The sequence below is a fragment of the Vombatus ursinus genome, unplaced genomic scaffold, assembly GCF_900497805.2.
Source record: "Vombatus ursinus unplaced genomic scaffold, bare-nosed wombat genome assembly UNPS02009918.1, whole genome shotgun sequence".
NCBI lineage: Eukaryota > Metazoa > Chordata > Mammalia > Diprotodontia > Vombatidae > Vombatus > Vombatus ursinus.
In genome coordinates, this window is record NW_020949696.1 from 1178515 (window position 1) to 1201585 (window position 23071).

At 48.6% G+C, this 23071-nt stretch overlaps 1 protein-coding gene across 4 annotated transcripts in view; it reads left to right on the top strand.

The window, feature by feature from the left end:
* MAST3 (microtubule associated serine/threonine kinase 3) overlaps positions 1–21750 on the top strand; it is a 78308-nt gene extending 56558 nt beyond the window's left edge. For 3 of the 4 annotated variants that reach the window (XM_027853100.1, XM_027853101.1, XM_027853103.1), the window contains 8 exons: positions 905–1053; positions 3299–3543; positions 3984–4187; positions 5358–5584; positions 9614–9736; positions 10172–10308; positions 13890–14071; positions 19549–21750. In XM_027853100.1, coding sequence (XP_027708901.1) covers positions 905–1053; positions 3299–3543; positions 3984–4187; positions 5358–5584; positions 9614–9736; positions 10172–10308; positions 13890–14071; positions 19549–20633 — 2352 coding nt within the window. In that variant the 3' untranslated portion in view covers positions 20634–21750. The remainder of the gene's footprint in view (positions 1–904; positions 1054–3298; positions 3544–3983; positions 4188–5357; positions 5585–9613; positions 9737–10171; positions 10309–13889; positions 14072–19548) is intronic. The other variant, XM_027853102.1, reaches the window with a different exon arrangement.
* Positions 21751–23071: the final 1321 nt, after the last annotated feature.

Genomic DNA, 23071 nt, shown 5'->3' on the forward strand with positions numbered 1-23071 from the left:
TCTAAGGGCCCCCCCAGCTCTGACATTCTGTGTTCTAAGGGCCCCCCTATCTCTGACATCCTTTGTCCTAAGGACCCTCCCAGCTCTGACATTGTGGGTTCTAAGGGCCCCCCCCATCTCTGACAGTCTGTGTGCTAAGAACCCTTCCAGCTCTGGCATTTGGAGTTCAAGATTTATAGAATCTTAGAGTTGGGAGGGACCTAAGGATCTCATACTGTCTATCTCATAGTATTGAATCTATCTCATATTCAGAAGGAATCCTCCCCACCCAGTCCCACCCCTGCCAATCTGGTTTGTGCCTGATGACTTCCAAGGAAGGGGAAGTCTTCCATATCTCTTGGAAGGGGAATCCCATTCCCTTTTTGGACAGCTCTGATTGTTAGAAGTTTTCCCAGCTTCTAGACTAAATCTGCCTCTTCCAGCTTCCTCCCTGCTCCTGGTTCTGCCCCCCAGGGCCAAATGGAAGAAGACACTTCCTCCTCTGCAGGAAAGCCCTTTGCCTCCTTGAAGACCGCCGCCACGTTCCCCTGGGCCTTCTGTCTCCAGTGAAGCACGGCCAGTTCTTTCCATCAGTAGGACTTCTTAAAGTCCCAAGGCCTCTGTCCACTCTGACGTTCTGTGCTTAAACGTCTTCACGTAGAGAGAAGGGAGTCCAGTTTCTCTTCAAGAATTAGGGCGTGTTTGGCTAACGTGGAGATATGTTTTGCCTGATTTCACACATGTAATTGACGATCGTGTTGCTTGCCTTCTCAGTGGGTGGAGAGGAGGGACAGAATTTGGAGCTCAAAATTTAAAAAGAAAAGAATGCTAAAAATGAATAAATAGCAGTTTAAACAACAAAAGGATTGGGGGCGCCATATCCTTTCTGGGCCAACATGTGCCTTTCCTCCACTCTTTCCTGAAGGTTTATAGCAGTTCCGAATTCCTGGCTGTTCAGTCAAACCTGAGCTTTTCCGACAGAAGCTGCAGTGAAGACAAGGAAGAAAGATCGGACAGGTGGGATCGGGGTGCGGCAGAGGAAGAGAAGACCCGCCCTTTGAGCACAGAAGTCAGGTGAGTGGGAGCCGATGGGAGCAGACACAGGCAGGGCCTGCCCACGACCCTGCTGCCTCTGGGCTGGGCTTTCTTCACAGCCCACGTGTGGCAGTGGGGGCCACAGCACAGGCCCAGGGGGGCAGCTTTCTGGTCCTTCTTGTCCTTCTTCCCTCTGCCACCCATTCTAGAGGCATGAGGTCAGAAGGGCACCCCTGGCATTTTACCCAGGACCCGGTGTTGCGTGGTATAGGGGCCTGCGGTCACCCACTTGGGTTTCTCCTGGTTCTCTGAAGAAGTCTCTCTGAGCCTCAATTTTTTCATCTGTAAAATGGGACAATAATCCAGGTACTGCCAAGCTCATGAGGTAGCTGTGAGGAAAGGGTCCTATACAACCCACACAGCACTGTAAAATCACGTAACAATCAAAATTGTCCAGAAATGGAACCCTGCCCATTAAGATAGTGAGTTCCCCATCAATGAAGGCGCTGGTGGCCACTTGTTGGAAATGTGATAAAGGGGATTCCTATTTACATAGATCAGGGGTTCTTAACCTTGTTGAGAACCTGGGCCCCTTTGGCAGTCAGGCTGGCGAAATTTATAGTCCCCATCTCTGAATAATGTTTCTAAATGCCTAAAATAAAATACTAAGTTTACAGAGGAAACCGTAACACTTATCGACATTTTTCCGAAACATGTCCACAGACTTCAGGTTAGGAACCCCTGACGTAAGAGTCAGAGAGACAGCTGGCTCTGTGGTACGTAGGTGACTCTCTCAGATGACAAATCAGCAAGCAGTTATTAAGCACCTGCTGTGTGCCAAACATGGTGCTAAGTGCTGAGCATCCAAAGAAAGGCAGAGGACAGCCCAGAGGAAAGATCCTCGCATTAATGGGGACCTGAAAAGGCTTCTGGCAGAAGGTGGGATCCTAGCTAAGACTTCAGGGAAAGCCAGAGGGTGCAGAGGAGGAGCAGAAATCAGGAAAAAGGAATAAGTATTTTTTTTTCACGTTAGTCATGTTGTAAGGAAGAATTAGGACCAATAGAAGGAACCACAAGAAAGAGAAAACAAAACAAAACAGGAGAAGAAAAAAGAGCAAATAGTATACTTTGATCTGCATTCAGACTCCATAGTTCTTTCTCTGGATGTGGATAGCATTTTCCATTTTTTTCATTTTCCATCATGAGACTTTGGGAGATGTCTTAGACTCTTGCTTTGCTGGGAAGGGCCAAGTCTATCAAAGTTAGTCATTGCACAGTGTGGCTGTTGCTGTGTACGACATTCACCCGGTTCTGCTCACTTCACTCAGCATCAGTCCATACAAGTCTTTCCAGGTTTTTCTGAAGTTTGCCTGCTCATCATTTCCTATAGCACAACAGTATTCCATTACATTCCTATACCACAACTTGTTCAGCCATTCCCCAACTGTTGGGCATCCCCTCAATTTCCAATTCTTTGCCACCACAGAAAGAACTGCTATGAATATTTTTGTACACGTGGGTCCTTTTCCCATTTTTATGATCTCTTTGGGATACAGCCCTAGAAGTGCTATCGCTGGGTCAAAGGGTATGCACATTTTTATTACCGTTTGGGCATAGTTCCATATCTCTCCAAAATGGTTGGATCATTTCACAACTCCACCAACAATGCATTAGTGTTCCAATTTTCCCGCATCTTCTCCAATTTTTATCATTTTCGTGTTTTGTCATGTTAGCCAATCTGATAGGTGTGATGTGGTACCTCAGAGTCGTTTTGATTTGCAGGAATAAGTATTTATTGAGCACCTGCTATGTGACAGGCACTGTACTAAGTGCTGGGGATATAAAGAGAGGCAAAAGACAGTGCCAGCCCTCGAGGAGCCCCCAGTCTAAGTGGGGAGAGAACCTGCAAACAGCTCTGTAGAAACAAGATACAGACAGGAGAAGTGGGGGGTAATCCACAGGAGAAAGGCACTCACATTAAGGAGGAATCAGAACAAGCTGGTGGGATTTCAGCTGGGAAAGCAGGAGGCGGAGACGAGGAGGGAGGGCAGCAGGGGAAGGTGCCCAGGATTGGGAGGGGCAGCTCCATCATAGCAAGGAGCAGAATGTAGGAAGACTGCAAAGGTAGGCAGGACTTTGAATGCCCTCCCTGGCAGAGAAGGGGCCATCCTGCACTGATAGCAGCCCCCACGCACAGCCAGGTCCCCAGTGTCTGGTCTCAGAAGGACTTTGGCCCCGGAGCTACCTCCGAGCTCCCTCCATCCCTTGGCCTTCCTCCCTCCAGGCTGAGGTCCTGGACATCCTCTGGCTCGCTGCGGCACTCCTCCTCCTCCTCCTCCCAGCCTGAGAGGAGCCAGAGCCCCTCATCCCTGAGCACCACCTACAGCCTGGACCCCATGCCCAAGTTTGCCTTCTCCTCCGAGGACGAAGGCTCTAGCCAGGGACCTCTGAAGCCAGAGAGGCCAATTTTCGTGTTAGGGGAACCCGAGGAACCAGTGAAAGAGACGACCAAAGCGTCTGCCCTCACAGGTGGGTGCTGACCTGGAAAACGGGTACAAGATGGGTGGGCTAGGCAAACCTCCATTCTGCTCTTTCTCCTCAATTCCCCCAAGACGAGGGGGAGGATTGCTGCCGTTTCCCATTGCGCATTTCCATTGGAGCCTCCTTACAGCCCAGAGTGGGCGGGGTTCTGCATGTCTTCCTATTCCCATTTTATAGATGGGGGAGTTGAGGCTCAGAGAGATCACCCAGCCAGCAAGTGTCAGAGGATAGAGTTGAACCCAGGGCTTCCTGACTCCAGGCCTAGCCTTCTGTCCTCTCCACCACGTGTGTGGGATGGAGGAAGGGGTCTTGGCCTTCCTAACTGATACCGCTCAGAGCACTCGGGGCCTTTCCCAGGTGCCCCAGCCTGTGCTCCGGTGCAAGGGTCCACTCATGCCAATTGTCTGTCCCCGTTGCCATACATGCAGCTGACGGTTCAAGCCTCAGCCACGTCCGATTACGGAGCAATAGCACCGGAGCAAAGAACTCCACGCCTCGAGGCCTGGAAGGCGGGGGGAGCCGGCGCCTCGGCAGCCAGAAAGAAACACCTGAGAAGCAGAAGACGTCCCCCGGCGGGGGCCGGGTGCCCAAATCGGCCTCGGTCTCAGCCCTTTCCCTCGTCATCACTTCAGGTATCACTGAGCCTGTGGACCCCATCCTGCTTCCCCACTGTCCCATCCCAGCCCGCCTTCCCCTAGCACCTGGACTCCTGCCCCTCCCTGTCTGACCACGTGGCGTGGTGGGGGAGCTCTCTGGGCTCCAAGGAATCATGGCCTCAGGTGACCTTTGTACAACACTTTGCTGCTTACAAAGATCAACTTAGCATTGGTTTTGTTCAGTCCCCAATGAGGGAGGCAGAGCACGAATTTGTGGCTTAAAGAATCAGTCTGTGGATAAACAGTCATTTTATGTGTCGGGCACTGTGCTTAGTACTGGGGATCCATAAAGAGGCAGGAAGTTCCTGCCCTCAAGGAGCTTACAATCTAACAAAAAGAAAGAAACTTATTCTACCTGGCCTCCGAGGAAAGAACCAGAAGCAGAGGGTAGAAGTTACCAAAAGAGAAACTACTTAGATTTGATGTCAGGAAAAGATTCCTAACAATACAAGCCTTCCCGGAATGGAACAGGCTACGCCGGGGTGTTGTACTGCCCCTTATTGGAGGTCTTCCAGCAGAGGCTGGGGTGGGGGGGGGCAGAGAGGTTGTAGCCAGGGTTCTTTTGGGAAGAGTCTGGGGCTTAGTTTCCCCAAGCCCCGAGGTTCCTTTCCCACCCCAAAATTCTGTGGTTCTGTGAAATCAGAGCATTTGGAATGGAAAAGAACTCAGGGATGATCTGATCCAGACCCCTCCTTTTACAATTGAGTCAGGAGTTCCTGAGAGGGGAAGTGACTCATCCCCATTTTACAGAGGAGGACCCTGAGGCTCAGGGAGACTTAAGTCGCTTGTTCCCGGGGTCACAAAATGCCTCGGTGCCCAGGCTGGGAGTCAGAGCCTCGGCCTTCTGACCGAGACGCTGTGGCTGCCTAACATCCTGCTCTGGGAACGGTATTCTGGGCTTGTGGATGAGTCATGGATGAGAAAACAAGCTCGTTCCCAGGCCGTAAAGGGCAGAATCGCTCTTTTCCTTCCTTCCCTGCTTTCCTGTTTATGTTTACTGTGGTGATAGGTCTATGTGGCATTTTCCCAAAGCAGAAGGTAATGGTAATCTCCTCCAGGGCAGGGCCTCTTCTGTTTTGTCCTCATGTCCCTGCTCGGGGTCTGGGACTGACGTTAACGAAGCCTTGTTGAATTGAATCCCCACAGATGACTGCAGTAGTGGGGCCCTCATGAGTCCCATCTCTCCCCATTCCCTCTCCTCCAACCCCTCCTCCCGGGACTCCTCCCCAAGCCGAGACTCCTCCATTGGCATCACCAACCTGCGGCCGCCCATCATCATCCACAGCTCCGGCAAGAAGTTTGGCTTTAGCCTGAGGGCCATCCGTGTCTACATGGGCGACAGCGATGTCTACACGGTGCACCACGTGGTCTGGGTGAGTCCAGAGAAGCTGGGTGCGATGGGGAACATACTAGGGGAGATTAAAATGTAGCGTGTTAGAGCTGGGAGGGCCCATAGAACAGAGAATGTCAGGGCTGGGAGGAACCTTAGAACAGAGAATGTCAGAGCTGGGAGGGCCCATAGAACCCAAAATGTCGGAGCTGGGAGGGCCCATAGAACATAGGATGTGAGGGCTGAGAGGGCCCATAGGACACAGAATGTCAGATCTGAGAGGGTCCTTAGAACAGTCAGAGCTGGGAGTCAGTAAACGTTTATTATTTATCTTCCTGCTGGTCTGGTGATTAGGATTTGGCACATTCATTGGCCACAGTTTGATTCTTGGTCAGGTAACTTTCTTGCAGCTAGGTGGTGTAGTAAATAGAACACTTACTAGCTGTGTGACCCTAGGCAAGTTACTTAACCCTGTTTGCCTCAGTTTTCTCATCTGTAAGATGAGCTGGAAAAGGAAATGGCAAAGCACTCTAGTATCTCTGCCAAGAAAACTTCAAATGAGGTCACAAGAGTCAGATACAACAGAATAACAAAACATTTATTAAGTGCCTACTGTGTGCCAGGCACTGTGCTAAGTACTGGGAAAGAAAGGTGACAGTCTCTGCCTGTCCTCAAGGAGCTCAGAATCTAATGGGGGAGAAGAGCTGCAAACAGCAATGTACAAACAAACTAAATACAAGATAAATTGGAAGTAATCCCGGTGCTCAGCACAGGGTCTGGCCGCATAGTAGGTGCTTAATGAAGTTTATTGTGTCATCAGTACCTGGGAAGAATCTTAGAGACCATCTAGTACAATTCCATTTTTGCAGAAGGAAAGTTAAGCTCCAGTTGATATAACACCTTGTGTCCAAGGTCTACTGTCATTAGTGCTGGAGCAAGGCCCAGAACCCTCATCCCCTGACTCCTGGTGTCAGGCTGTGTCTCCTGGACCATAGTTACTTTCTAAGGTGTGCATAAAACCCCTCTCTGGTAACAGCCTTTGGCACTCAAGCTACATGTGAGAAATCCAGTTCATTGCCTTGTAAAGTCATTTCAGATGTCCATGAGAAGTTATGTCTTTACTCCATATGTTATATATGCCCCAAATAGAGCCTACCCTGAATGACCAAGAAATTGAATATCAAGCTTGGAAATAACGTAGAACGTGGAATGTCAAAGCTTGCATTGACCTTAGAACATGAAATGTCAGAGCTTGCATTGACTTTAGAACATGGAATGTCAGAGCTTGCATTGACCTTAGAACATGGAATGTCAAAGCTTGCATTGACCTTAGAACATGGAATGTCAGAGCTCACATTGACCTTAGAATGTAGATGTCAAAGGTAGAAGGACCTAGCATTAGATGGAAGGGGGCTTTAAAGACCACACAGGCCAGGAGTTCATAACTTCCTTTTGTCCTTGCTGCCTTGGGGCAGTCAGTATGGTGAAGCCTGTGGACCCCTTCTCAGAATCATGTATTTAAATGCCTGAAACAAAATATATCAGCTAGCAAAGGAAACCAGAAGTTAGTGAAAATAAAGGCATAATTTTTTTTTCTCTTCCAAGTTCACGGACCTCTGGCCCTCAGGTTAAGAGTTTGAATCAATCCAGCTTCATTTTACAGCTGTGTGAGAAGTGAATATTTCTCTCTTACATTTAATAACTAATTATTGTATTAAGACCAAGGCTTTTCCCCTTTTCTTCTTCATCCAGAAACCAACCAGCGTGGGAAATATCTTTTAAAAATTTACCCAGGCCAAGATCAAATTAGACAGTAAAAGAAATTCTAAGTTTTAGGCTAATGGATATATTCTTGCACGTTTTGTTTGCTCAGACAGATTCTGAGAAAATATTTACTCTCCCTATTACCAAGACAGGTGATATGGAAATTGATGTTTCTTTGACCAAGATTTGAGTGACCTAAATCACATACCCCGACAGCCCATCTCCCATTTGAGTTGAGTAGGCATCCTTTGGGAACACCTCTTTGATGGGCATATAAACTGTGACCCTACCACCACTGGGGGTCTTTGGTCTAAGAGAGACACTGCCAAATGACCATCCTTTTATTAATAACCTGCTGGCCTTATTAATAAAATGATTAAATTACCCAGAAACTATGCCTCTCAAACTTTTTAATAATCACAGTTAGGGTAACTGAGGCCCAGAGAAAAGAAGTAATTTGCCAGGATTCTTTTTTTTTAATTAATTTATTTTAGTTTTCAACATTCACTTCTGTAAGCTTTTGAGTTCCAAATTTTCTCCCCCTCTTTCCCTCCCCCCACCTCAAGACAGCTTGCAATCTGATATGGGCTCTACATCTACATTCACATTAAACATGTTTTCACATCAGTCATGTTGTAAAGAAGTATTAGAACCAATGGGAGGAACCACGAGAAAGAAGAAACAAAACAACAAAAAAAGAGCAAATAGTATGCTTCCATCTGCATTCAGACTCCGTAGTTCTTTCTCTGGGTGTGGATAGCATTTTCCATCATGAGCCTTTTGGAGATGTCTTAGATCCTTGCATTGCTGAGAAGAGCTAAGTCTATCAAAGTCAGTCATCACACAATGTGGCTGTTACTGCTTACAATGTTCTCCTGGTTCTGCTCGCTTCACTCAATCAATTCATGCAAGTCTTTCCAGGTTTTTCTGAAGTCTACCTGCTCATCATTTCTTATAGCATAATAGTATTCCATTACATTCATATACCACAATTTGTTTAGCCATTCCTCGATTGATGGGCATCCCCTCAATTTCCAATTCTTTGCCACCACAAAAAGAACCACTATATTTTTGTACATGTGAGTCCTTTTCCCATTTGTGTGATCTCTTTGGGATACAGCCCTAGAAGTGCTGTTGCTGGGTCAAAGGGTATGCATTGTTTTATAGTTCTTTGCGCATAGTTCCAAATTGCTCTCCAGAATGGTTGGATCACTTCACAACTCCACCAACAATGCATTAGTGTCCCAATTTTCCCACATCTTCTCCAACATTTGTCATTTTCCTGTTTTGTCATGTTAGCCAATCTAATAGGTGTGATGTGGTACCTCAGAGTTGTTTTAGTTTGCATATTCTACATCAATAGTGATTTAGAACATTTTTTCATATGATTATAGATAGCTTTAATTTCCTCATCTGAAAACTGATTATGGCCTTTGACCATTTATCAGTTGGGGAATGAGTTGTATTCTCATAAATTTGACTCAGTTCTCTATATATTTTAGAAATGAGGCCTTTATCAGAGACACTGGCTATAAAATTGTTTCCCAGTTTTCTCCTTCCCTTCTAATCTTGGTTGCATTGACTTTGTTTGTACAAAAACTTTTCAGTTTAATGTAATCAAAATCATCCATTTTGCATTTCATAATGTTCCCTCTCTCTCTTGTTTGGTCATAAATTCTTCCCTTCTCCATAACTCTGGCAGGTAACTTACTCCTTGCTTTCCCAGTTTGCTTATAGTATCAGTCTTTATATCTAAATCATGTACCCATTTTGAGTTTATCTTGGCATATGGTGTAAGATGTTGGTCTATGCCTAGTTTCTGCCATATTTGCCAAGATTTTGCAGTGAATTTAGTATTAAGCACTTATTAAATGCCTACTGTGTGCCAGGCACTGTGCTAAGTACCAGAGGGTACAAAGAAAGGCAAAATCCAGTCCCTGCTGTCAAGGAGCTCTCAGTCTAATGGGGGAGACAGTGTGTGAACAGCTGTGTACAAACAAGAGCCGCACAAGGTAGATTGGAAATGATTTCAGAGAGAAGGCCCTGAGGTTGAGATGGTGGCCATCAGAACTGGAGACCAGGCAGGTTTAATTCAGTTCAGCGAGCATTTGTTACGTGTCTGTGTGTAAGGCATGGTGCCATCCCTGGGCAGACAAAGGCAAAAGAGCTCTCACTGGGCTGGGTCTCCTGCCTCTTTTGTCTGCATTTTGCTAGGTAAGGCAGTGTTCCTGCAGGCATCCTCCCGTCCTTCCCGAGAAAGTCTTTAACGGGGTTGCTTTGGGTCGCTAACAGCCCCTCTTTCCTTCAGAGCGTGGAGGAAGGGAGCCCTGCTCATGAGGCTGGACTGCGGGCGGGAGACCTCATCACACACATCAACGGAGAGTCTGTGCTTGGACTGGTTCACATGGACGTCGTGGAGCTGCTGCTGAAGGTATCCACCGCCCACACACCTGTGAGGCCCAGGGCCTCCCGCTGGACTCTGGGGACTCTAAGGCCAAGGGCGCTTGGGATCAAATGGGGGCAGGCCTAGGCACATGAAGAAGTGACTGAGAGGAGTGCCGCAGGCAGGTGGAGGCAGAACACTGTGAGAAACAGGATCACTTCACGTGGGATGAGAAGGAGCCAAGGAAGGGGGCCTAGAGGAAGCAGCATCTCGATAAGCTGTGGAGGGACAGCAGAAGAAGGGAGGGGGCAGGACTCCATGCCAGGAAGGTAGTCCCATGGGCAGAGGCGTGGAGAGAGCAGGACAAGAGTGGGAGGAGGGTGGAGAGGAATGCGGATGATGGAAGGTGGGAGTGGGGCCCTGAATGCCAGAGTCAGGAGCTGGCTATCAGCCACACTTCAGCCTTTGTAATCTGTCCTCCAGAGCAACAGTAAGATCTCCCTTAGAACCACCGCCCTGGAGAACACCTCCATCAAGGTTGGCCCAGCCCGGAAACACAGCAACAAAGGCCGCATGGCCCGCCGGAGCAAGAAGAGCAGGAAACGGGAGAATCAGGACAGGTGCGTGCTGGGCGAGGGCCGGCGAACAGCCTGCAGTGAGGCACCTGGGGGGCGGGGGATGGGGCGCTGGACGGGGAGTACTTCTAGAGAAGCCTTCCCAGCTCTGAGATCCTCTCTCATTTATCTGTATCTTGTTTCCTGTAGATGTTTGTGTGTCATCTGCCCCGTTAGACTGGAAACGCCTTGAGGGCAGGGCCTATTTTTTTGGCTTTTGTTTGTTTGTTTTTATCTTTTTTTAAATCCTCAGTGCTTATCACTTTAACTGAGCCCTGTTAAAGACCTTACTTAGCTTGAAAAGGCCAAAGTCCCCCACTGCTTCCTGGGCCATCCCCAGTCTCCTGATCTGAGTCTGGACACTGGACCCACATGGCTCCAGAGGAGAAAGTGAGGCTGGTGACTTTGCACAGCCCTGCCTCACTATAATCCAATTTATTTGCAAGTCATGGCATCACCTCCCTGATGTCTCTCTGTCTGTCTGTCTTTCTTTCCTTCATTCCTACCTTCTTCCTTTTTTCTCTCTCCACATAGGGTATCATAATCCTACGGGTGCTCTGCCCAAAGGGAATGTGAATTTTAATCTCTGAAACTTTTTTTCTTGTTTCATTTTTTCTCTTAAAGACCAGCCTTAACCCCAATTTGCTCTGGTCCCACAGCCCTGCCTCGCTTAAATCCAGTTCACTTGCATGTCATGGCATCACCTCCCTGATGTCACGGTCCTCTTCAAGGACTAAGGACAAACAGCAAGCAACCTGGAGTCAGGAGGTCTGAGTTCAAATTCTGCCTCAGACATTAGCTGTGTGGTCCTGGCCAAGTCAGCCTCAGTTTCCTCTGTAAAAGGGGAGTGATACTAGTAGCACCACCTCCGTGGTTGTCATGAGGATTAAATGAAATAAAATATGCAGAGCTCCTTGCAAACCTTCCAGCTCTATGTTGTGCTAGTCTTATTATAGGTCCGTCCCACATCTCTCAAGGTATTAGGACCACGCTTAGGTCTGAGCAGGGTTTGTAATATTTGGAGACCTGAAGGCACAGAGTTCCTAGATCTTGGGAGAAGTCACTTCCCCTGTTTGGGCCTCAGTTTCCCCAACTGTTAAAAAAAACCAGGTCGGGGAGATTTTTAAGGTATTTTCTAGTTTATAGCCTGTGTTCTGTGGCCCTCTTACTCTAGTGACCAAGCTTCAGGAAGGTGAGGGGTCCCAAGACCTTGCTCTGTATGGCTCAACTTAGGGAATTGGGGATGTTTGCCTGTGGGCAGCTAAGTGGTGTGGTAGATAGAGCACTGGGCCTTGAGTCAGGAAGACCTGGGTTGAGATCTGGCCTTAGACCCGTGCTAGCTGTGTGACCCAGGACAAGTCATTTAACCTTGTTTGCCTCAGTTTTCTCATTGATCAAATTAGCTGGAGAAGGAAATGGCAAACCACTCCAGTATCTTTGCCAAGAAGACCCTAGATGGGGTCACAGAGGGTCCAACACTACTGAAACAATTGAACAACAAATTACATTCCTTAACTTGTATAATCTTCAGGTGTGCATGTTGTACTAGGCCACTAGGGGGAGCCATAGCGCACACAGCATCAGACCTGGAGTCAGGAAGACCTGAGTTCAAATCCAGCCATAGACACTTAGTAGCTGTGTGACCCTGGACAAATCACTTCACCTCTGTCTACCTCAGTTTCCTCATCTGTAAAGGGGATAATTACAGCACCTACCTCTCCCAGGGCTGTTGTGAGGATCAAATGAAATTTTATTTATATATATATATATATTTTTTTTTTTGTGAGGGCAATTGGGGTTATGATATTTTTAAAGTGCTCAGCACAGTTACCTGCTGGAGTAGGTGATATAGAAATGGTAGCTGTTATTATTATAGGTATTCAGATAAGGAAACTGAGGCTCAGAGATGTCAAATGGTTTGCTTGTAGTCGCAAACATAGCCAGTGAGTGTGGAAGGTAGGATTCAAACCTGTTCTCACCTAACTCCCAATCCACTGCCGGTACTTCCCATGATGCCACTCTGCAAACTAGGGGTTTCTCCCCTTTGTTGTATCTGGGGCCCCTTTGGCAGTCAGTCTGGGGAAGCCTGCGAATGGACCCCTCCTCATAATAAGATTTCTAAATAATTGAAGGAAATGGCACATTTCAAGGAGAGGTTAGTGACAGTAAAGGTGTCTTAACTTCACCGATTCTCCTGAAATCTGTCCGTCATCTGTGGACCCCGAGTTAAGACCTCTGCTCTAAACTGTCTGTGTGTCCTTTGATTTTCACACCAAAAAACGCCTGGAAGGGACCTTGCAAAGTAATCCAGTCCAGTCTGCCTCCTTCCCTGCTTTATTTTCTGCACAAAAGACTTCCTTATGGGGTTTCTCAGAGCGAGGAGGGTGTTGGGAGGAACAGGGAGAGTAATTTCATAAGCTCTAAAAAGAAATGAGGAATCTGTGGTTTTAAAGCTATGGGTCTTGCTCAAAATAAATCTCTGGCAGAAGTTTGGAGCAGGGCAGGGGCCCTGATTCCCCAGGCACTGTTGGCTAACCCAGCAGGGCCATTTATGGTGCCGCCGCCAGGCTGTCTGGGATGACCCTGCACCGTCCCAGACTGCTGAGAACCATCCTCCTCCAGAGGAGACAGCTGTGCCCAGGCGTCCCCCAGAATGTCACCTAGATTCCTTCCACTGCCTCTGAGCATTGAAGGCTGCCTGCCTTGGAACTTGTTGCATAATCACACAGAAAATAACAGATTTTTTCAACACTTCAAACTAGGGGATGATGTCATTTAAAATAATTTACATTCAGAGATTTGCCCTATCATGATGTAAAATGATACATTCAGAGATAGGCCTAAGAACTCCGAGGGTCAGGGATAGGCCCTTTAGAGTATCAAAGCTGGGAGGGCTTTTAGAACCCAGAATGTCATAGCTGGGAGAGCCCTTAGAACTCAGAATGTCAGAGCTGGGAGGACCTAAGAAAACAGAACGTCAGAGCTTGAGAGCCCTTAGAACAGAGAATGGCAGAACTGGGAGAGCCCTTAGAACCCAGAAAGGCAGAGCTTGGAGGGCTCTTAGAACACAGGATATCAGAGCTAGGAAGAACGTTAAAATATAAAATATTAGAGTGAGAAAGACCCTTAGAACACAGAATAAAGACTGTCAGGGCTCAAAGGGACCTTTTTACAGTGCCAGGTCAGAGTGCACTTAGTACAAAGAACATAGAATGTTGGAGCTTAGAGACTGTCTTGTTTTGGGGTTCTTAGAGATTTTAGGATGGAAAAAATTAAATTACATCTTTATTTTCACTACCTTTTGGTTTCTTTTACAATCCTGTGGATTTAATTTTATGCCTTTAAAGTCACTCTTAGAACTGATCAATCCATCCCTGGACTTCCTCAGACCACCAGAGGGACTCACATCACAAAGTTTAAGAACCTCCGAAACAAATGAGGAAACTGAGGCCCAGAGAGGGAGAGGGACTTAGGACAGTCACCCATGTTCTGGCTTTCACAATCCCCACGTCCATTCCAGTTTGAGCTGGGGCTTATTTCTTACTCTCTGACATGGGCACATTGTTTGTTCTTCTCTGCCTTTGAAGGAGGAAGTCTCTCTTTAAAAAGATCTCCAAGCAGTCAACGATGCTGCACACGAGTCGAAGTTTCTCTTCTGGGCTCCACCACTCCCTGTCTTCCAGTGAGAGCCTTCCTGGCTCTCCTACCCACAGCCTGTCCCCCGGACCAGCCACCCCCTGCCGCAGCCCTGCTCCTGATGCCCCGCCAGGTACCAAGCGATTCTTTCTTGTTTCCCTGGTGGTGTCTGGGAAGGAGGGAAGGATGCTCACTGGACTTGGGGCCTACCTGGTGTTTGGGACCATGTCTTCTCTTTCTGTTTATTTGCCAGTTTAATCAGTGTGTTCTGTTAGTGTGAAAATCTTTGTTAAACTCCAGATTGAGGTGGGTGGTTAGCTCTTACTAGCAGCATGCTTCTGGGCTCTGAGGATGCTTGCCTTCCTGAGCACCTTGATCAATTCTGCCTTTTTCTTTTAAATTCATTTGCATGGGTCTTGTGGCATAGATTGGATTCTCCCATATGCCAGCATGGAATTTAATATCATCCATACAAACATTTATCAAGTACCTACACTATGATTCAGGCTCTATGCTAAGCACTGAGGATACAAAGAAAGGCAAAAGATAGGCCCTGCCCTCAGAGAGCTTACAATCTAACGACAACATGCAAAACAACTATATGCAAGCAAGCTATAGACAGAAGAAACTGGAAATAATCCACAGAGAGAAAGCCTAGGAAGCCAGGAGGCAGAGATGAGCTGGAGATGGGAAAAAAGTTGACAGATTTATTTTCACTAAAGCTGTAACTGAAATTCCCCAAATCCTAATTTTCTTCTGTTATTTCAAAACCTTATTCTGAGAGTCATTTCCTAGGCCTCGCCAGGCTGACCAAGAGGCCTTGAAACAATTAAGAATTAAGAACCTCTGCCCTTGTCCGACCCAGACCCAAATAAGAATCTCCCCCACAACAGGGCCAACAGGTGGTTTGCCTGCCTTTACTTGGAGACCTTCTGTATTTTTTCTTTTTTTTGAATCCCCAGTGCTTAGCATGGTGCTGGGTACACAGTAGGTGCCAAATAGATGCTAATCCATTAACTCTAGGTAACCCAGTCAACTTTGGCATAGTTTTAAGAAGGTAATTTATCCTTCTCTCTTCCCCTATCCCCTAAATCTTTAATTCCTTTAACCGATTATTATGATACCATCCCAACCTCTTCCATCATCCATCATTTCAGCCTCCAATTTTTCTACAACACTTTCACATTTTCAGTGTTCTTCCTAAAACGAGGCATCTGGCACACAACATGACTATCTCTAGATGTCGTCTGACCAGGGCAGAGTACAGTAGGCCTGACTGATCCTTCCTTGTTCTTCCAATGGTAATTCTGGCAAGACCTGAATCCGGAGCCCACAACAAGGTGGATGGATGGGACCTTCCACATTGGCCTCATCTCCAGTGCCTGCTAATTGGCAAGATTCAGAGATTTTGTCCAAGTCATAGCTATTCAGAAGCCAATGGCCCAGCAGCAAACCAGTACAACCTGTGTATGTCAGAGGGAGGATTGGAACTCAGGTGTTCATGACTCCAAGGCTGACCCCCCCCCACCCCCCACTCCAACATGGTGCCTCTCACAAGCCATCCTAGTTCATCTTATAAGGGTAATAAGCAAGACAGCAGGTGATTGGCTTTGTCACTCCATATTTTGGGGTGGTGTACTTGTTACCATGGGTTGCCAAGCACTTAAGTGCAAAATAATTTGTTTCACTCCTGGAATTCGGATTTTCATTGCATACCATTTGAATTAGGCCATTTGATTTCTTTCTTTTTTTTTTTAAATTACATTTTTTTTAATTAGTAAGTATTTATCATCTCTCCCTCCTGCCTTCCCCCTATTAAAAAAAAAAAGAAAAACCCTTGTAACCAGCATGCCTAGTTGAACAAAAAAGATTCCCACTGTGACCACGTCCAAAAATGTGAGTCTTGTTCTGCACCCCGAGTCTGCCATCTAGGACTGCATCCTCCATCAGGTTCTCTGGAGTCCGGGCTGGTCCGTGCAGCGATCAGAATTCTTAAGTCTTTCAGTGTTGTTTGTTTTCACAATGCTGTTGTCAGATACATTGTTCTGCTGGCTCGGCTCACATCACTTTACAGCCGTTTCTCTGAAAATGTCATTTTCCTCATTTCTTAAAGTATAACAATATTCCTTTCCGTAATTCCTCAGGAGTTTTCTTAGTAGTACTTAGCTGCACTCCTTGCCATAATTTGTTCAGCCATCCCCCAGTTGAGGGCACCCCCAGACGGTAGCATTCTTTGCCACCACGAAAAGAGCTGCTGTACACATGATTCTTTTCTGGGGTGCATTTAGGGCAGTCCTTGTTTCTGGACCAGTTTTGACAAATCCTGTTGGCTGCTGTTCACAGACCGCCTCCCCCGTCCTCTGTCCTCTTGATGCTCCATTCTGTGTTCATGCATCACCCTCCCCACCAACAGTGTCAGCGTATGGCCCCTTTTGTATCTTAAACTCTACTCCAGCTCCTATCAGTCAATCAGTCAATACACATCTATTAAGTGCCTGCTGTGTGCCAAGCAGCGCGAATTACTGGCCTGTCCTTCACACCCCAGGTCCCAGGGTAGACGGAGGCAGCAAGCAGAGGCAGCTTAGAGGCGGATGGGGTAGCGGTGGCTTCAATGCCTGCTTCTTCTCCTTACTGCCCTTCAGTCTTCAGACAAGTAAATCCAGTCCAAGGAGCCGGGGTTTTTTGTTTGTTTGTTTGTTTTTGTTTTTTGGCTAGGCAATTGGGCTTAAGTGACTTGCCCAGGGTCACACAGCTAGTGAGTATCATGTGTCTGAGGTTGGATTTGAACTCAGGTCCTCTTGACTCTGGTGCTCTGTCCACTGCACCACCTAGCTGCCCCTTCAACGAGCATTTATTATGCGCCACGCTCTGGAGTAGGTGCTGGGGGCGGAGCAACAAAATGAAAAATAGCCCCTAGTTTCAAGGAGATTCCATTCTACTGTGGGATACAATACGCAGGACAGATGATTATCTGGATGATGTTTTGAGGAGAGGACTAGTAGCTAGGGACAATTGGGGAAAGCATCTTGTAGGGTGCAGTACATGAGCTGAACACTGAAGGCCACTAGGGGGCGCAGCGGTTGGAGCTCTGGACTTGAAGTCAAAAAGATTTGAGTTCTAATGCTGCCCAGACGCTTTCTAGCTAAGGAAACCCTTCTGCCTCAGTTTCCTCATTTGTGAAATGGAGACAGTCATAGCACCTCCCTCTCCCAGGCTTCTTCTGAGGGTGAGGCAATTTTTGCAATGCTCCTTACAAACTGTTTAATGCCATGTGAATGTTAGTGATGATGATGGCCATTGAAGGAAGCTAGGGATTTTTCAGAAGCAGGGCTGGAGACGGAATGCGTTCTTGGCACAGTCAGAAAACAAATCTAGAGAGAGAGTGGGGAACAGCAGGTAGAGAGCCATTCATTCGAAACCTGGAGCGCATCCCGGGGATTCTTGGGGCAGTGGAGCCAAACACATAGGCCCGGGCCAGAAGACGAAGGACTTTCAGAGGCACTAGGGAGCCACCGACTATTCCTGAGGTCTCCTTAGTTTTCTGGGCCTTGGGTTCATCCATGCAATGAAGGGGTGGGACTAGATCAGGGATGGGGAACCTGTGGCCTTGAGGCCACGTGGCCTTCTAGATCCTCACGTGTGGCCCTATGACCAAATCCAAAATAATCCCGGGAGTTTTCTGTGAAACTGAGCATAAACTGAGCGCAAACCTTCAGGGGAAAAAATGGTCATTCAGTGAAATAGAGGACTTTCAAGCATTGTTGATGAAAAGATCAGAGCTGAATAGAAAATTTGACTTTCAGATACAAGACTCAAGAGAAACATGAAGAAGTAAACAGAAAAGAGAAATCATAAGAGACTTATTAAGGTTGAACTGTTTACATTCCTGCATGGAAAGATATTTGTAACTCATGAGTCCTTTGTCAGTATTAGGGTAGTGGGAGGGAAAAAAATTATATGTGTGTATAGATAGATAGGTAGATAGATAGATGGCACAGCTTGAGGTGAAGATGAAGGGGTGATATCTGGAGAATAAAATTAAGAGATGAGAGGATTATACTGGGAAAAGGAGAAAGGGAGAGGTAGAATGGGGTAAATTATCTCACATAAAACAGACAAGAAAAGGCTTTTACAGTGGAGGGGAAACGGGGAAGGTGAGAGGGAATGAGTGAATCTTATTCTCATCAGATTTGGCTTAAGGAGGGAATAACATACACAATGGGGTGTGAAAATCTATCTTACTCTACAGAAAATAGGGGGGAAGGGGACGAGAGAGCAGGGGGATGATAGAGGAGGGCAGATTGGGGGAGGGGATAATCAAAAGCAAACACTTCTGAGGAGGGACAGGGTCAAAAGAGAGAATAGAATAAATGGGGAACGGGGTAGGATGAAGGGAAATATACTTAGTTCTCCACAACATAACTACTGTGGAAGTATTTTGCGTGACTACACATCTATAACCTGTATTGAGCTGCTTGCCTTCTCAATAGGGGTGGGTGGGGAGGAAGGAAGGGGGAAAATTTGTAACCCAAAATTTTAAAAACAAAAGTTAAAAAAAATTGTTTTCACATGCCACTGGGAAATAAGATATACAGGAAATGGGGTATAGAACTCTGTCCTGCCCTACAGGAAAATAGAAGGGGAAGGGGATAAGATAAGGGGGGAGAGATAGAAGGGAGGGCAGATTAGAAGTATTCAGAATGCATGCCATCTGGGGCTGGGGGGAGGGATGAAATGAGGAGAAAATTTGGCACTCAAAATCTTGTGGAAGTGAATGTTGAAAACTAAAAATAAATTAATTAAAAAAAAAAGAAAGTTTGGCTTCAGTCATAGGACCCGCTTGAGGACCTAGAAGGCCCATGGCCTCGAGGCCGCAGGTTCCCCACCCTGGTCTAGATTATCTCTCAGGTCATGTCTAGCTCTAAATCTGTGATCCTAACTTAGAACCTCTCCAGAAGCAGCTTGGTGGTACAGTGGATAGATTGAGTGCCAGGCCTGAAGTTAGGACCTGAATTCAAATCCAGCCTCAAGACACTTGCTAGCTATGTGACCCTGGACAACTCCCTTTACCTCTATCTGCCTCGGGTTCCTCATCTGGAAAATGGGGATAAGAAAAACACCTCTGTCCCAGAGGGAGGTTGTGAGGATTAATAGATAATAGTTGAAAAGCACTTAGCACAGTGCCCAGCATGTAGTAGGTGCTTCATAAATCCTTCCTCCCAAAGGATGTCTCTCACTTGTCCAAGGCCACCCTGTTCATTCACACATCTGCTGTCGCTCCCACTCATTCTTGAGTCATGGTGACAAAATCACCACGTCCAGGCGACCCACCCTCCTGAGGTCTAACCCGTCCATATCGCTCCAAAGGGCTCAGCTTGGGTTCGTCAGGGGAAAGGCACGAGAAGGAAGGTTTGCTTGGGAGGTATTCCGGCTCTCCAGAACACCAGGTGGATTGCATGGGAAGCCTTGCCTCAAGGGAGGAAGGGTCCCTTCACTCCAGCGAGGCTCAGAACATACCCTGGGTCGCTGCCTTGACTTGGTAGCCTGGGTAGTTGGCGGAGAGTTGAGTCTTGGCTTGGGTTCCCACTTTTAGTGTTTCTCGCTTTTCAGATACTGCATCTCCACAGAGCACTTCGCCGTCCTCCAGCACTCCCACCTCCCCAGCGGGCCACATCCGGCCTAGCTCCCTGCATGGGCTGGCCTCCAAGCTGGGGGCCCCGCGATATAAAGTCGGTCGCCGGAAGTCAACGAGCAGCATCCCTCCATCCCCGCTGGCCTGTACTCCCTCCCCGGGACCCCAGCCCCCGTCACCGCAGAGATCTCCATCTCCTTTACCAGGTTACCCCAAAAACCTCTATGCCTTCCAGGGTAAGACCTTGTCCCCCCCGATGATCACCAGGCAGACTTCTCGGCCGCGGAGTGCCGAGACCCCCCGATCTCCTCTCCTGAAGCGAGGGCAGTCTGCTGACAAAATTGCCCCCTCCTTGGTGGAAAAGAAGCCATTGGGGGGCCGTAAGCTCACCCTTGAAATGCCGGCAGGAGACGGGGATGGCCTCGAGGAGACATCCATGCAGGCCGTCTCAGGGGCCGGCAGCGGTGGTCCCGGAGACCACGGCCGGGCGAGCCGGGGGAGAGACTGGGCCGCAGACCGTCAGGAGCGGGATCAGGAGGTCGTGGTCATGCGGCGCCTGAACCTCTCAGAGCGCCGAGACTCGTTCAAAAAACAAGAGGCTGTCCAGGAGGTGAGCTTTGATGAACCCGAGCCCGGGGGCTTGGGGGACGAGGGCTCCTGCAGGCAGGAGGGCCAGGCGGAGCCGAGGGGGCCCGTCCCCCAGATCGCTGTGCAGGGCTTGGAGGGCGAGGTGCACGAGCCAGGCTCGGCAGAGTGGGAATGTCAGGGCTCTTATCCTCCCCTCCAGCTGCTGGCCAAGGTCTACACCGAGCAGACGGACGGGACCAAGGCAGTCGAGTACAAGAGTCTCTCATCCCAGCGGCGGAATAGCAGGGACCTCCGGGACTTGGGCTCGGGGCAGCAGCCCCCCAGGGCGGGCCGAGCCCTTCGGGGCCCCCTGCAGGCCACCAAGTCTCTGCCCATCCTTCAGCTCTCGGGAGGCCAGGAGCGGGCAGGACCTGACCCTCGAGCTCCCCGAGCCAGTCCCAGAGATGCGAAGAAGAAGGACGGGGACCGGCGCTAGAAGCCACGCCCGAGGTGGGAAGTCACAGGAAGCGGAGCCTGCCCACCTATCCCATCGGGGCTTCCAGGCCTCCGCGCCCCGGCGAGGACCCCCCCCCCCACCCCTGCCCATCCCACCCACTCTGCATCTGCCTCTCAGATCTGAGTCAAGTCGATGCATGCGTCCTCGTGACAGGGTGCGGGAGAAAGGAAACTCGCCACCTTCCAAAAGCCACGAACCTCAGGAAGAGCAAGCCTTCAGGATGTGCCCGTTTGGGAGGGGGAAACAAAAAAGCAGAAAACACCAGACCCAGTGCAAGGAAACCACGGACCTGAACACAAACCACCACCACAAGTTTTTTTTTCTATGAACTGGAAAGAAGTCTCCTTATTTTTGTAGCGTGCAGGTGCTGTGGGTGAGAGAAGGCCTTTCCTCGGCCGGTCGGGCACTTTTGTAAATAGCCGCGGAGGCAGATCCCTACAATTAATTTATTACTTTTATAAGCTAAGATGAGACTTGAGCACAGAGCTTCCGTGAAGGCACCTTGACCCAGGGGTGCTGTTTCCTCACCCACGTGTGAGAAACCCTCTGGATCACTCCTGTCCGGGGCTTTTCTATTTTTTTGGGTGGGAGGGGGGAGGGTTTGGTTTTTAACTCTGGCCTCAAACAGTAGCGTTGTCCCAGTGCCCAGGGGCCCAGCGAGGGCTCATGGTGCCCCACATCTGGCTGTGACGGAGTTGGGGAAGGGCTGGATGCTGCACAGCTGTCTCCGTCCCGCTGTCACCCACCTGCTGTAGGCGAGAGGGGAAGGGGGTTCTTTCTGCTGAAGTCAGAAATCTGTTCCCCGGTCCTGCTCAAGGGTGGGTGGAAGGTCTGTCTAGCCAAAGGTGTTTGGATCAGGCTGTATGATTCAGATGCAATAGAACAACCCCCTGCCCCCCTAAAAAGCACCCAGTTTTCTCTTTTGGTGAGATGCCCACCCACCCCACCCCCAGTCCCATCCACATGTACACTTGCAGCAGAAATGGCAGAACTGCAAACTTCCCCTAAACTGTTTGTCACGGACTGTAGCTGCTAATTGCAGGCCCCTTCTCTATGTTCAGTGACCTTAAAGAAGGAAAGGTTAGGGCTAGAAGGATTCTCTTCTCTCCTTCCTCTCCACCTCACCACCCAAACCAACCCTGCATGTTTACTGTAAACCAGCACTTTGGGAGAGCCCTGGGGATATCTCCTGCCAAAACACAAGTTCTCATGGGATGTCAGAATTGGGATGTGATTTCCCCGGACAGTTTTAGAGTCACTGAATAATGTCAGAGCTGGGAGAGCCCTTAGGACACAGGATGTCAGAGCTGGGAGGGCCCTTAGGACACAGGATGTCAGAGCAGGGAGGGCCCTTAGGACACAGAATGGCAGAGGTGGGAGGGCCCTTAGGACACAGAATGGCAGGGCTGGGAGGATCCTTAGAACACAGGATGTCAGAACTGGGAGGGCCCTTAGAACACAGGATGGCAGAACTCAGAGCTGAGAATGTTAGAGGTGATGTAACTTGCCCGAAGCCATGTAGTGGTAGAATTGGTCCTAGAACCTGACTAGAACTCTGTCTTCCAACCCTGGGAACCGTTCCCTCCCCCAGCACTGCCCCATTGCTGCCGGAAGCCAGCTGGGAATTCCCCTGTGCTTTGTTTTTCTCCAGGTCACCCCTGCAAACTCCCTGCATCAGCATTCCCCCCTCTTTGGATCCTTTGGGGCATGGGGCTTCTGCTCTTTGTCTCTGGTCTCACTCACTGGTTTCAACCTGTGTTTCAAGTGTCTATACTTCCAACCATCTTCCTGTGGAGAAAAAAAGTCATAGGGACCTCTGGGAATGAGACCGCAGTCCTATAACTTACCGCGTTCTTATTCCAAGATCCAAGTCACTGTCCTCTTTAAATCACCTAGCATACCTTTGTTGACACCTTTCCTGACCCATCTTGTCTGGGCCGGAGGGGTATTTTAAGTCTGGTATGAGGTGGGACCAGCAGGGAGAAGCCAGACTCCCTGTGAAATGCAGTCGGTCCTCCTCTGAAGGGTGAGAGCAGAGATTTCCATCCCCAGAGGAGGCTTCTCTTCCTGTAGGCTGGCTCATAGGAGACTGCATTCCTGAGCTGGGCTTTTCCCCATCATCCCGGCCCAGCCAGAGGGAGAAGGCCAGATTTTGTTCTCTCCTCTTGCTTCTAGGGAGTCAAGCCTGCCTCGTGATAGCATTGATTACACTCCAGCAGGGAGTGGGCCCTCAAAACCTCGACTGAAGACGTGGAATTTCCACCATCCAGGATGTTAAGATTGTGGATTAGCTCTTTGGGTGGTTGTTTTTAAACTGTTTGAGACTTATTTGCGGGGTCTAAAGGGCCTGAAATTCCTTGACAAATGTAGTTTACTTGGGAGTGTAGGGTAGTAAACAGAAAGTCAAGAAGGCCCGG